The sequence below is a fragment of the Schistosoma mansoni genome, chromosome 1 (genome assembly GCF_000237925.1).
Source record: "Schistosoma mansoni strain Puerto Rico chromosome 1, complete genome".
In the NCBI taxonomy this organism is placed as follows: domain Eukaryota; kingdom Metazoa; phylum Platyhelminthes; class Trematoda; order Strigeidida; family Schistosomatidae; genus Schistosoma; species Schistosoma mansoni.
In genome coordinates this window covers 51,999,791-52,013,044 of record NC_031495.1, presented here as the reverse complement: position 1 = coordinate 52,013,044, position 13,254 = coordinate 51,999,791, and the positions used below count along the sequence as shown (strand labels likewise).

At 39.0% G+C, this 13,254-nt stretch overlaps 1 protein-coding gene across 1 annotated transcript; it reads right to left on the bottom strand.

Moving 5' to 3' along the window:
- Nucleotides 1-1,245: 1,245 nt before the first annotated feature.
- Smp_091480 (hypothetical protein) lies at nt 1,246-4,642 on the bottom strand. Its single transcript, XM_018794801.1, has 2 exons — nt 4,336-4,642; nt 1,246-1,787 (listed from the first exon to the last, which is right to left on the bottom strand). The coding sequence occupies exons 1-2, from the start codon at nt 4,615-4,617 to the stop codon at nt 1,371-1,373; spliced, it is 699 nt and encodes a 232-aa protein (XP_018649177.1). The 5' UTR covers nt 4,618-4,642; the 3' UTR covers nt 1,246-1,370.
- Nucleotides 4,643-13,254: the final 8,612 nt, after the last annotated feature.

The following is a 13,254-nucleotide window of genomic DNA, read 5'->3' as shown; positions in this document are numbered from 1 at the left end:
ATCTTTGAATTTCAGGATCTTTGACATGCATGCACAATTCAGTGGCGATATACCAACAACTCAACTTTATCTCTGTGATCTACTAACTTTATTTTATACCCCATGCTTATATTGTTAAGTTGTGCTTTCTTTATCAACTTTTTATTTCATAACATTCCAAAACTGTGTAAATCGATTTGCCTACTTTTATACTAAACTTGTGCAACATGTAATGATATTTGGCTGTAATTTATTTTACTTTCATCACATTATTTTACTAATGACCTTTTTGTTGCTGCTCTGCAAATTAATCACTGATTTCCGCGTAATATGATTTTCATAATAATCCTGATATTTCGTCTTTGTAAAATTTTCCGAACTTCGAAATGTAACGAAAATCAATGAAGTGTGACAATTCATTTCATGTTCGTTTTCAAAAACATTACCTAATGATTTCACAAATACTGGATCATATATCTGTACGAATAGATATGGCCCGAACTTATCACGGACATGCACGCACATACAGCCATCCCTATTTCAAAGTACAATTCAGGTCCATTTCATACGGTATTTACTTGCCTCAATATGTGAAAAAATTCTACCGCAGCAAACAGTAAAGTGAACTTCTGAATATGAACTGCTAAGTAAACAACTTTCGTGTTTCACTCTAAAAACCTAAACTTAAGAAAAGTCATTACGGATGAAATCCAGAAATAAAAAATACCACAATTCCGTACTTGGTAGGAAATTAAGGCTGGAAATATATGTGCTATTGTCACTGGTCTTCAGCCATATCGCCTATGGTCTCCATAGTTAGTATTTCATATTACACAACTTATAATAAGATCAAAATGTCCAAGAATAGTTTGCAAAGTGTTTTAGATTATCCTGGATTTGAATTGTCTGTGGGATAATTTGCTCACATACTTCTGAATCATCGTTGTTTCACGATTCTAATCATCTCCACTAAACTATTGTGATCCAAGAAGTCTTTAAAATTAACGAAACGTTTGTATGGACATTTAATCACAGATGTTAAGCTACGAGTCCCAGTTAATTTGGTCTAAATAGCAAAAAAAAATTTTAAGTTTCAACACAGTGGAAGGAGCGATTGATTCAAATTTCAACTGCTAAAAAAACAATACTCCGACGTTTTACATTTCCTTATCAACCAACTGTAAGTGGATTTTCATACCAAACGAACTACTATCATTTCCGATTTCACGTGGTTGCGCGGCTGTGAAAAATTAATCACATAGATTATATATATACATTACTTTTTATACTATGTATAAGATATAAGCGTAAGATGAACATAAATTATGACAAATTCATGCATAGCAAAGGTTAATCATAGTACATTGTCAGTATGCTCATTAACATATTGGTCATTCAGAGCTTAATTTATTAGAAACTGCCGCAGCTAATTCAAAGTAACGACAAAAACGTTGTCTTAATACAATGATAAAACTCCGTATATCTTCAGTCCAATTCAGGTGCTTTACAAGCCTTTCTAGATCCGGTACTGGTGGATCACACAACACGACTTCAAAGCGATTAGTATTTACAATACGAAGTTGACAACAACATACAATTACTTCATCACTATTAACCAGAGCTTCTGAACAACCATGGAATAGCAACTGTAGTAGTCCAGAATGCGTTTTCTGTATTTGAATTCCAAGTACGCGTTCGAATGGTTGAATCATTTTATAAATTTGCATCAGTGTAGAATTTTCAAATTCACATGGAAAAAATGAATCTTCAGGAGGATTTTCAGATTCGATTTGTTTCAAGTAAGCGATCTAGGGGAAGAACAGGCAAACAAAGTTTATAAGCGGCTTAGTTGAAAAGTCCGAGTATAAAGCACATATGTGACAGGTACCATAAGTGTAACATAATCCGTTATATTTGCAATTAAGCTTTGACAAGTACGTTGATCAGTAATGCAAATTTAAAGCTCAGTTTTGAGCTTTCTGTTCCCTCTAGAGACCTAGGATATGACGTACCGCAATTTTCATTTACGATAATCATAGCAAATGAACCCGACTGTGGTTGCTAACTAGACGTGGTGGTCGGTCTTGCTTATCGTAGTGACTCAACCGAGCAATATTGGCTGGAACACATTTTCCTTTGGGTCCTAAAAGCAACGATGAAGAGGTGAATTTGTACTGCTGAATGTAGAGGGGATGTGGCAGCAGTAAGGTGATTCATTCAAACAACTAGAGTCTGCAGCGATGGACCCTGACGGGTCCAGGGTTTCCTGTTGGCCACCTCCAACCACCATCTTATCTCAACTTAGTGCATGCAGTGTCGAGCCACCTAGACTAATGGCCACATTGCAACTTGATCGATAGCATTCGATCAGCACTAAGACGGACCTGACACGCATGAAATTGATCACCACACAGTGATCAATCAATTCTGGATGTGGATGTATAGACCAAATATTCACCCTTTCACAGGTTCTGGAACATGAACATACTTTTCGACACCCGACAATAGTTGTATTTCTTGACCTTAAGGTGGCGTTCGACTCCATCGATTGTGAGATACTGTGGCAGCGTCTGTCATTGAAAGAGGTACCAAAGAAGTGCAGTAACGTAATGTGTTTGGATGCAGTCGATAGGAAATCCCAGACCTACGTTTAATGCCATTCGGCACTCGTGCAACTATAGTCCCGAGGAAACCAATACTCCCTGGTGGATTCGATTCCGTGTCACCCAGCCCCACACTTACAGACGTTACCACGGAGCTATTCAGTCCGCAACTGACCTCCTGTAGGACTGAGACGCATTCACATTGCAACCTGATAGATGGAATTCGATCCGCACTAAGGACCTGACAACTGGAAGTACATTAACGTTGTACAGGCTCTCTACTCGAACACTAACGGTCGAGTTACAGCTTATGGTGAACTTTTATGGGAATTGATCACTTCAAGTAATGTTCGTCAAGATTGTCCGCTTCCCTCATTTTTATTTAACTTTGTTATAGAAGTGCTTTTAGAGGTAACACTTCCATCTCCTGAATTCCCAAAGTTGATCAGGAGGTTTACTTATTGACTTGTAATACGAAAATGAAATAGTTCTGTAGGGTGAAGACGCTAACAAAATGAAGTTTACTGTCCACCTTACGCAACAATGCAGGCATGTTTGGGATGCCGTCCACTCCCCCTAAATGCAAAATCAGGATTGAATTGAACCTGCGTCTAAATTGGTGATAGAGAGTGAAGTAATCGATCGTACAGCCCACCACTTATCTCGGGATTCGCATCAGTACTGATGGTCTGGTGTCTGATGAAAGCTTGGCACGAATTCTGAAGGCTCGATTCGTTTTCGACAACTTACATCAAACAGTGGCGTAGGCGAGATATTCGTCTTTCAAACAAAGAACGCGTTTACTGCGCAACAGTTTGCTCCGTTTTACTTTATAGGTATGAAAAATGGTCATTAAGAACAGAGTATTTGTAGGTTACTGGCATACAACCATAGGTGTCTATGAAGGATCGCTGGCGTACTTTGGAACCACGGAGTAAGCAATGCTTGAGTTAGGAATAAAGTCCTAGATAGAGACGGTAAATCAATTGACGAAGTAGTAAGTCTTTATTAACAGAGGTGGTTAGGACCTGTTACGTATGCTCAACCATTGTCTACCTCGGGTGATTTTATCTGGTGCAGGAGCAGGTTGGAAGAAAGCAAGAGGTAGCCAAACCAAAACATGGCATCAGTCCACTGCCAACCGGGCTTAACGTTGTGAATAGGTACGGACTATCGGGTTGGGGTCTTCGGGATCATTGTAACCTATGGTTAGAGACTTTGAATGGCATGGCTCAAAATCGTTTGGAACAGCGCAAGTGCATTCATTAATTGACTTCTCCAAATCCGGACATTCTAAATTCCTCATAACTATCTCGCTAATTTATATTTTCTTTTCGAATCGCATCTTCGATGTCTAATCTTTTTTATTACCACTGATACTAGTACTACCTCTATTACTCCAGGATTTCGCGTCTTGAACCAATGTACGTACGTACCAGGTTCTATGTTGTGACTGACTAAGTAGAACATAGTAGATATTTCATGCAGTTAGTTCCCTTTATGAATTTAAATAAAGACAGAACAAATATTGATGCAGAATAATATGAATTCATTATATTTCGTGGTTTCTCATCAGCTGCTTACAACCAAATATGCATTAGAGTTTTATATTAGTTTTTTGACCTATTGAACTGAAGTGAGAAGCCGCACTATTAGGACTTAAGTTATAAATACCAGTAGGCATATGAAAATCACATCTAGAAAATAAAGCCGATTGAAGATCTATTACATTCTTACAAGTTATTAAACCCACCTTAATTGACTTAAATTTCTCAATGGAAGCACGTAACTCTTTGATTGTCCGCTTTATGGTCTGTAATCTAGATATCATACAATCCACCCGCTTCTCATCGTTTATAAGGCGTTCACGTAACTTGTTATTGACTTCTCGCAGTTGAGCTGCCCGATCACCTGACAATTTTAACTCCTGCTCTTCTTCATGTGTAGCAGATAATATTTGTTGTATGAGAGCAGTGGTTTTCAAATAGATATTACTTGTATCCGTATTGAATTCATCCCTGAACACATCAGACATTATCCAAAACAACCAATCATATCCTAAAAAACAAGTTACAGATGGGAATAAAAAGTGTACAATACCCTATTATGATTGCTAATGGCTGCCGAGATGGCACTAGCATTTCCAGATGAGTTACCCTTATGATTTTGAATGCGTCTTCATATATATATATATATATATATATATATATATATATATATATGCCATGTGCCCACCAATGAAAGGAAAGAAAGATCAGTCTTATGAGAGGTTGTAGTCGATCGTAGAGAAGTAACAAGGAAAAGACCCCACCATCCCGGTGGGAGACCAAAGGGCCAAAGTTGGAATCGACAACACTGCTTAAGAAGTCACAGGACAGTATCGACTGAGAGGACACCAAACTGATGACAGATTTGCAAACTGATGTTGATTCAACAGAATAGTTATTTATTTATTTAAACACATAAATATTGGTACAAGGAAGCACCAGATAAATATGCACCACACAAATCTCATTTGATTTGTGTGAGGGCTGTGATACTGCCCAGGTGCCCAAACTGAAGCAGGTAGTTTTCTTAGGGGGCCACACCCGGAGCCTTTGACCTGAAGGTTTAATCCATAAGATAGTGGAGCATTGTAAGGAGATGCAGTCCCATGGTAGCCGGTGACCAACGATTGGTTCATACGCCATTTGTCCTTTCAGGATACTGGAGCCCATGTGCACCATTGATTTGGAATCAGGGTTTTCCAACTCCCCTAGGTGAACTTTCCGTGTCCACCAACCCGGTTAAAGCACTAGACATTCAGTTTTCGTTCTCTCACTTTCGTGAACAACACCCGCGCCACGAGACGGCAGTGAGTAGGATTTCCCTGGCAGAGGCTAAATGCGTGTGGCCGTGTGAGAGCATTTCGAGAGGGAGAGTTGACTCTCCCCACTCTCGGCCGTATCAGGGTATTTGGGGGCAACAATTCTTGTCCCATATAAAGTAGCGACGGTGTCGTAGTAAACGGGAACTCAAGTCAGGAAAACCTACTTATTATTCAGAGCAAAATTACAGTGTGCGTTTATAAAACGTGGAAACCATATATTAAGTACATTATTTGCACATCTTCCTTCACTTGTATTTTACATGCTTAATGATTTTGCCAATTGTTGTTATTTCAGTTTCACTCTGTTTCCCTACCCGTTCTTTACATTCTAATCTGCTACCAGGCATTCCACTTTTAACTGCTGCTACATACTACTTCTACCCATCAGCATAAGTAGCATACACCACAGTTGAAAAAATGTTTCAAATCATCAGATCATATGTTCTAATTTATTTCTGACTACGACTCAGGTAAATTAGTAGCATACAATTAACCCCCTGAGTATTGTCCACTTGAATTGTGTAGTTTAGGCAAATTTTTTGAATTCCTTAAGAAGGGAATTTATCATCTATCTAGTAGTAAGCATAATGCTTCGTGAATACATACTGCAATGTTGCTTCGGTTATGTTTATTTGCATGTGCCAAGGTCATTACCTATAGGCACTGGTGATCTGTCGGTACTAGGCACAGGGGCTTCGTAGGCGAATCTTTCTCTGTGGTCCACAACCGTTTGATACCGCGTCGACTTACATGAAAGCAACAGCAGTCATCATCCGCTGTAATTTTGGAAGCATTTTGTTTCTGGTGGATAAAGGAAATGAGATACTAACAATCAACTAGAGAAATAACGTTTGTGAAATTCACGGGAACACGTACGTGAAAGGCTATATATACGCACATATAAACTCCAGGAGAGAAAGGTATAAGGATGCTACGTCACATCTAAAACCTAAGAACCTCGTGATATAAATTCTGTTTGTAACAAAAAATGTTCGGCTGCTTTGCAAATTGAGTTTCAGGAATGAAACCAGTGCCCATAAAGCACCATAAAATGTGTAATTTGACACACCTGATCACCAGATTTCTGGTAAATTTCGGGGTTTTCCCCAAGTTTGGAGCAATATTGGAAAGAAAAACCTGATTTTTCTAAAGGTTTTGGGGATTACCCCAGAACTTTACGTTTTGAGGGGTTGGGTCGCATTTACCCAACATTTTCTATCCCAGCTTCCCAAAATCGGGAGATTGGGTATATACAATGACCCATGAGTTGTTCGCCAACAACTTGAACCGCTATGCACAGAACCCTGGTATTATTTTGAATAAAAGAATGACAGTAAATTACAATCAATTGTCGCTAAATATATAGCCAGTACATTCATGACAAACCAACCTAGATGATTTCAAAAAAAACCAACGATGTACTGAAAACCCGTACTTCCTAGTACCGACAAAATTCGTAAGGTTGGGTTGCTGAGAACAAAGTATACAAACAAGCCTGTGGAAATAAACAAAACGGTTATCTTCTGTCTGTGCATAAAATAAAAATGAATGACTTCGAAAATACATCCACTACAGTGAGAATCAGAGATACCTCCGTTAAAACCTAGTGGTTCAAAAGGTTGTGGACGGAATAAAAGGAGCTTTCGCTTAACGGGCTTCCGTATCTAGTAGCAGTGGATCACTAATAGCTCCAGGCAGGAACCTAGCTATGATATCAATGGAAGAGGAAAAAGAAATCGGCAAATAATAGTAGGATAATATCCTTAGTCCTTAAGAATATGTCAAGTTTTCTCTTAAAGGACTCCCGGGAAATCGCTTGGACTAGCCCAGCCGGCAGCGAATTCCAGTATTTAACTACTCTTAAGGAGTAGAAGTTGTGTCTACAGTCCATCCTGCTGTGTTGTGTCTACAGTTTCCGGGTTTTACCCCTTAGATTCGTGTTGCAAATAAACCGAAGTAGGTGTTTAGGTGGATGTTCAGAAGTATTTAGGATTCTGTAGGCTATTAGAAGGTCACCTCTAAGACGACTGTGTCCTAACGGGTAAAGGTTTAGTAGTTGGAGGCGATCTTCATAAGATTTGAATTTGAGTCCCCGAATTGATTTCGTGACTCGCCGTTGGATACGCTCCAGAGTGTCCTTACCCTCTTGGAGTTAGGGAGGAAATAATATGTTTCCGTATTCTAAATGGGGACGAATAAAACTGTTGAAGATTATGTGGAAGATTATACCGTCAAACTGGCCAAAAATGCGCTCTAATGTTACCAGTTCAAGGTTTGCTCGAAAGGCATTTTTGTCACAGTCAGCGTAAAACTCCTAAATCTTTTTCAACTTGGGATACTTCTAGAGAGGAGTTTCCTAAATTGTAACTGTAGTGTGCAACATGTCTCAGATGTACTACTTTACGCTTTGAAATATTAAAGGTAAGTCCATTGTTATCTGCCCAACTTTGAAGTCGAGTCAGATCCTCCTGAAGTGCAAGTATATCCTCTTGGTTGCGTATCTCTATCCAACGTTTCACATCATCAGTAAAAATGATTAAGTCAGATGATGCCTGTTCTGGAAGATCACTTATATAAATCAAGAAAAGAAGAGGTCCCAGTACTGAACCCTGGAGGACCCCATTAGGACATTCCATAGTCTGAGAGAAGGTGAAGTTAACGCCGACCTTAAAATGTCGATTTTTCAGACACGAAGCAAGGCAATCAAGTAAAGGTGATTTGATACCCAATCGTTTGGGCTTGTTGATAAGACAAATATGCTGGACCCTATCAAAAACTTTTTAGAAATCAAGGTGAAGGATGTCAACCTTCCCCTTGCAATCAAGGATGCTTGTTCATCTGTCCACCGCAGTCAGCAGGTTGGTTATACAAGAGTGACCCTCCCTGAAACCGTACTATGGGGGTGAAAAGAAGTCTAAGGATGACAAATAGTCGTCTGTGCCGTCGCATATTAGGGATTCCATAACTTTTGAAGGCATAAAGAGAAGTGGTACCGATCGGTAGCTTGAAGGTTCGCTTCGTCGACCCTCCTTGAAAACTGGTGTAATGTGAGGTAGCTTTCAAAGTTCCGGTGATGTGCCTCGGATTAACTAGGGTGAGAACATCACACTAGGTGGTGTTGCCAACACTGAAGCTGCTTCCCTCAGTATGGCAGAACAAACCATATCCAAACCAAGAGAAGTATCCTTGTTCAGGTGCAGCAGTTTCCGGTACACCATGTCAACGCTCAGGTCCACTTTGGAAAGTCATGTGAAGTTACAGGTGAAGCTTTCATCAATATAGTTAGCGTGAGTCAGTTGAAATGTCCGAGAGTACTGTTCAGCCAGAAAGTCAGCTGTCACTGCCGTTATTGGCCAGGCCATTAGGACCTAGCTGTTGTGAAACCGATTTTCAATTGTCGAAGAGAGGCTGTACGATGAAATAAGCCTTTCGGATTGGAGACAAATATATCGGCAAGCCTTATCTGGTACTGAAGCCTGTCTTCTCTTATTGCCTTCGTGCATATGTTCCTTATATGCTTGTACTGCCTGTATGCGCCGTTGTTACCAGTTCGTTTGTATTCCACCCAACAATGTCTTTTGTGGCTCAACAAACAAAGAGTGCGGCTCTTGATGACTTTACGTTGCTTGTAGATTTCGGGGGCCGTTAGCGGAACAGACTGCCTAGTCTCACGTAAGATCGTGTGCAATGAGAAATCCCAATGGACATCCACATGAGGTTGAGGGTGAACATCCAAATCCACCTGCTCTAGACTGTAAAGCTGGCACATCCAACCGTTTGAAATTTCAATGTCTCTTGTCGGTAAAATGTTTTAGCTCAGTTTTGCTGATAAATCTGAATGCTAAAATGACATGATCGCTCCTCTCAGGAGAGCCAGAACTGAGGGGTTGTCAATTAGGAATTCTTCGTTTGTAGATACTCAGTCTAAGCGCGACGGTACCTGACTGTTTCTCCAACGAGTTACCGACCTCACATTTTCGAATGATCCCAGATCCACAATGAGGTTGAAGAACCGGGCCTCAGTAGAGTTTTCATCTCCGATATACGTAGGTTCCGTTCGTGATACTTTCTAGGAATGTAAGTAAATATAATTCTTTTTTGAGGTCTAAATATTATATTTTATGGAAACTTTGGCATCGATTTCACTTAGTCGTAAGTCGAGACAGCCAAATTACTTCTTACTTGATGCTGAATGGATAATAATAGCCTCATAAGATGTAAAAACGTTTTGTATATTCTGGGCTTGACAATGGTGTTAATAGTACTACTTTTGTAATTGGCAACCGCAAAGCCAGTCACCAAGACGTCAGGGATAAAGGGGTTCAAAGATGCACTTAGAAAATGGTCAGTATGTGAAGAAGTGCTTGATTTAAGCTGACTGGTTGTTGTGAGGGAAAAGTAATACAGTATACCAAATGGTGATGTGGTACGGATGCAGAACCAAACGCCTCCACCTAGGATGTGTCCAGTCAAACTAATGAGGTCAGCATAAATGTCGAGGACTTACAGAATTGTTTATATTGAGCATTTATTTACAGCCACAGAAGTATACCCGCTTAAAAGTTGCTGAATATAGAAGATCTGCGACGCCCAGTTCTCGCTGGTTTCATATACTTTAGTGCTCGATTGACTCATTCGGGGTATAAAAAACTACGGATCTTCTGTCGTTAAAAAAAGAGCTAGTAACGGATTGTGTTTGAATTCTGTTGAGTGGTCATCAATACGTTTCACACATGTCTATTCCAACGGGTAAATTCAAAAAACAATGGTTGGGTTGAGTACACCTCCATCACAACAAACATTCGAGTTGAACTGGATCACGTGAGTGGGGGTTGAAGTTGTAAGAGTTTATATTAAGAAGTTTAGAATCAGCCATATACCTCCTACTAATAATAAAGCACAACATTTAAAGTACTTGTATACTCCCTTTCACTGTCTAAGTATTATATTACCTGATATCCGTATTGAGTGTTGAAAAGTGTGAAACACATATAAAGTTCACCTCTGAGATGCCTATACTTCGATAGCAAAGATTTTGTAGTTTAAGACACCCTTTATACTGTTTAAATCTGAGTCCCCGAACTGATTTTGTGCCTCGCCGTTAGATACGTTCCGGTGTAATTCTATTCTTTTCGGTTTATGGAGAAAATGGTGTATTTGTGTACCATAAATGAGACAGAAGAAAACTATCAAACATTAGATGGAACGTTCTGCTGTCAAGCTTGCAGAAATTGCATTCTGACGTCATCAATGCTCGGTTTGCTCGAAAGGCATTATTGCCATAGCGCATGACCTTATAGCATAGTGTACCAACACTCCTAGATATTTATCGACTTAGGACATCTATGTAGGGAAGTTACTTAAGTTATATGCGTAGTCTTCAACATGTCTCTTATGAACTACTTTGCGCTATGAAGTACTAAGAGTGAGTCCGTTTTTATCCGTCCAACTATGAAGTCGAGTTGGACCCTCCCAAAATGCCAGCTTATCGTCTTGACTGCAAAACTTTCTCCAAGATTTAACATTTTCATCGGAAATTAATGAATCAGACTGCACTTACTTAGGAATTTCATATACGAAGTAAGAGAAAATGAGATCCTAGTACGGAACCGCGAAGAACCCCACCAGGACATTCGTCAGCCGAAGAAAAGATGAAGTTTACCCTAACGTGTCAATTACTTAAATATTTGGTGAGCTGATCTATTACAACTGACTTGATGCCTGACATTTTGAGCTTACTGTTGATACATATATGACTAGCTATATCTAAAGCTTTTGGGAAGTCAAGATATATCCCATCGGCCCCCTCTCGACCAAGGATAGTTGTACATCTATCCGCCGTGGCCAGAAGGTTGATTATACAGGACTGACCATTCCTAAAACTATGATTTTTGGGTGAATAAAGGTTTATGCATAATAAGTAATCAAGTGAAGCATCGTTTATTAAGGACTCCATTACTCCCAAAGGTATTAGAAGTGCTACCGGTCAAATTTTCATTTCTGAAGAGGATCGAACCGATCTATTTTTTGGTTAGGACATTGTTCATCGAATGATAGGAATATTTTCCCTACTGCGACTGTCAGATGTCCGCATCAGTTTAAAAAGTACTGTCCAGGTACTGTTAATTTATCCTTACTTCTATTTCTTACAACATGACTTCTGCACACCTACACCATATTAAACCTATGTAATATTATTTCAAATGGGCTTTTAACCATTGTGATCTACTGAAATATTCTGCTTCAAGTAGGAGTTATCGTGAGGTTATCAAAAGCGCTTGCTCACTGAAGTAGTCAGAATTCTGGATCGAACAAGTAGTTGGTTTGTTTAAAAATAAGACCTTTGCCCTTTTGGTAATAAACCTATTGAAGAATCCAAACTAAGGTTGGGACTGAAGAATAATTGTCTAGGTAGTTTAGGCACGCGTTATCGCCCAGTTGAAACCAACACAAGGTGATTGGGTAAATGACGGTTCTAAATTTCATTATAAGTGCAAATGTACATTATTACGTAAGCAAATATTACCACTCAGTTATTCAACCAGTAATCGATCCAAATTACAATAAATAAAGGAGTTGATAAGGCATTTTAAAAAATTACCGAGAGTACCAAAATAAATGTTATTCCATCCTTTCCAGATAGATCACGTAAAGATTCGTTCAAAAGATAATATTTCGTTGCTTTATAACACAGTGTTTTCAATTCTGGAAAAACGTTTCAATTCACAAACGGAAATGCACAGTCCCAGTCAATGTAAGCAACACAATCATGGGGGAAACAAATCAATATGGCTGCCGCGAAGACCAGGTATCAAGTAAAACAACATAAATGCATTTCAGAAAGAGACATAGAAACCCAGTGAATGCGTAAGAAAAACAAAAACTACAGTAAAACGCAAATATTATCGTCTCAAATGGAATCAAGAAGACTACAAAAATATACACAACTGAATGAATCAATAGGAATAAATTACAAGTGTAAACATGGTGGGATTTTTACACACAAGACCTTCAAAATAAATCTTACACCGGCCTCAAAAATCCGTTCATGCAACACAAAGCCGTTTCTGCGTCTTTGATCATGGTTCATTCTGTGGCATAACCTACACTAGAGGAACGAGTAGGACTTACAACAGTACGCCTACTCGAACTGCCAACGTTGATGTAACAAAGAACTACTTCAAACCCTCAAGGGTATATACCTCACGTATATCCCTCCTAACCAATCCGTTATTCGTACGAACAGTTACCGTCCTAACCTTTTCAATCGTTATCTGTTTCACAGCCTTCAACCACCCCCAAGTGCCACTTTCCGGGAGTCGAAATTCCCGAAGCCATTACTACTACATTTCCCTTCTGAAAATTGCGATATTTGACTAACCGTTTTTGATGTGTTTGTAGGGGCAGTAAGCATTCTCTTAACCACATTTTTCCAAACAAATAAGCTAGATAACTAACCTATTTCCAACGTTTGTCATACGTATTTCTGATGTTACCTTCGAATACTCCGTCAGATTTCCTCAATAACAGCAAAGTATTTATTATTATTATTCACGAACACCTTATGGGTACATAAGTGCTGTGAAGAAACCATTTCGGGTTTCTTCAAAAATGCAATAATACACAATTTTCAATAATGTTAACATTACATATGCCATGTTTGAGAAAGGAAAATAAAATATTAATAATAGGATAGTAATAATAAATCAGGTTCTGAGTAATTAGCAAGAATTTTGAATTGATTTTGAAGAAGGAAAGGAAGAAACTAAGGAAATAGAAATAAAGGAGACGCGGAATATGTAA

Excerpts from the sequence above, each read along its gene's own strand:
- Smp_091480 (XM_018794801.1), bottom strand. The coding sequence starts at position 4,617 with ATGTCTGATGTGTTCAGGGATGAATTCAATACGGATACAAGTAATATC. Across the intron at positions 1,788-4,335 it reads AGAAATTTAAGTCAATTAAG|ATCGCTTACTTGAAACAAAT; the intron begins GTGGGTTTAATA and ends TTCTTCCCCTAG.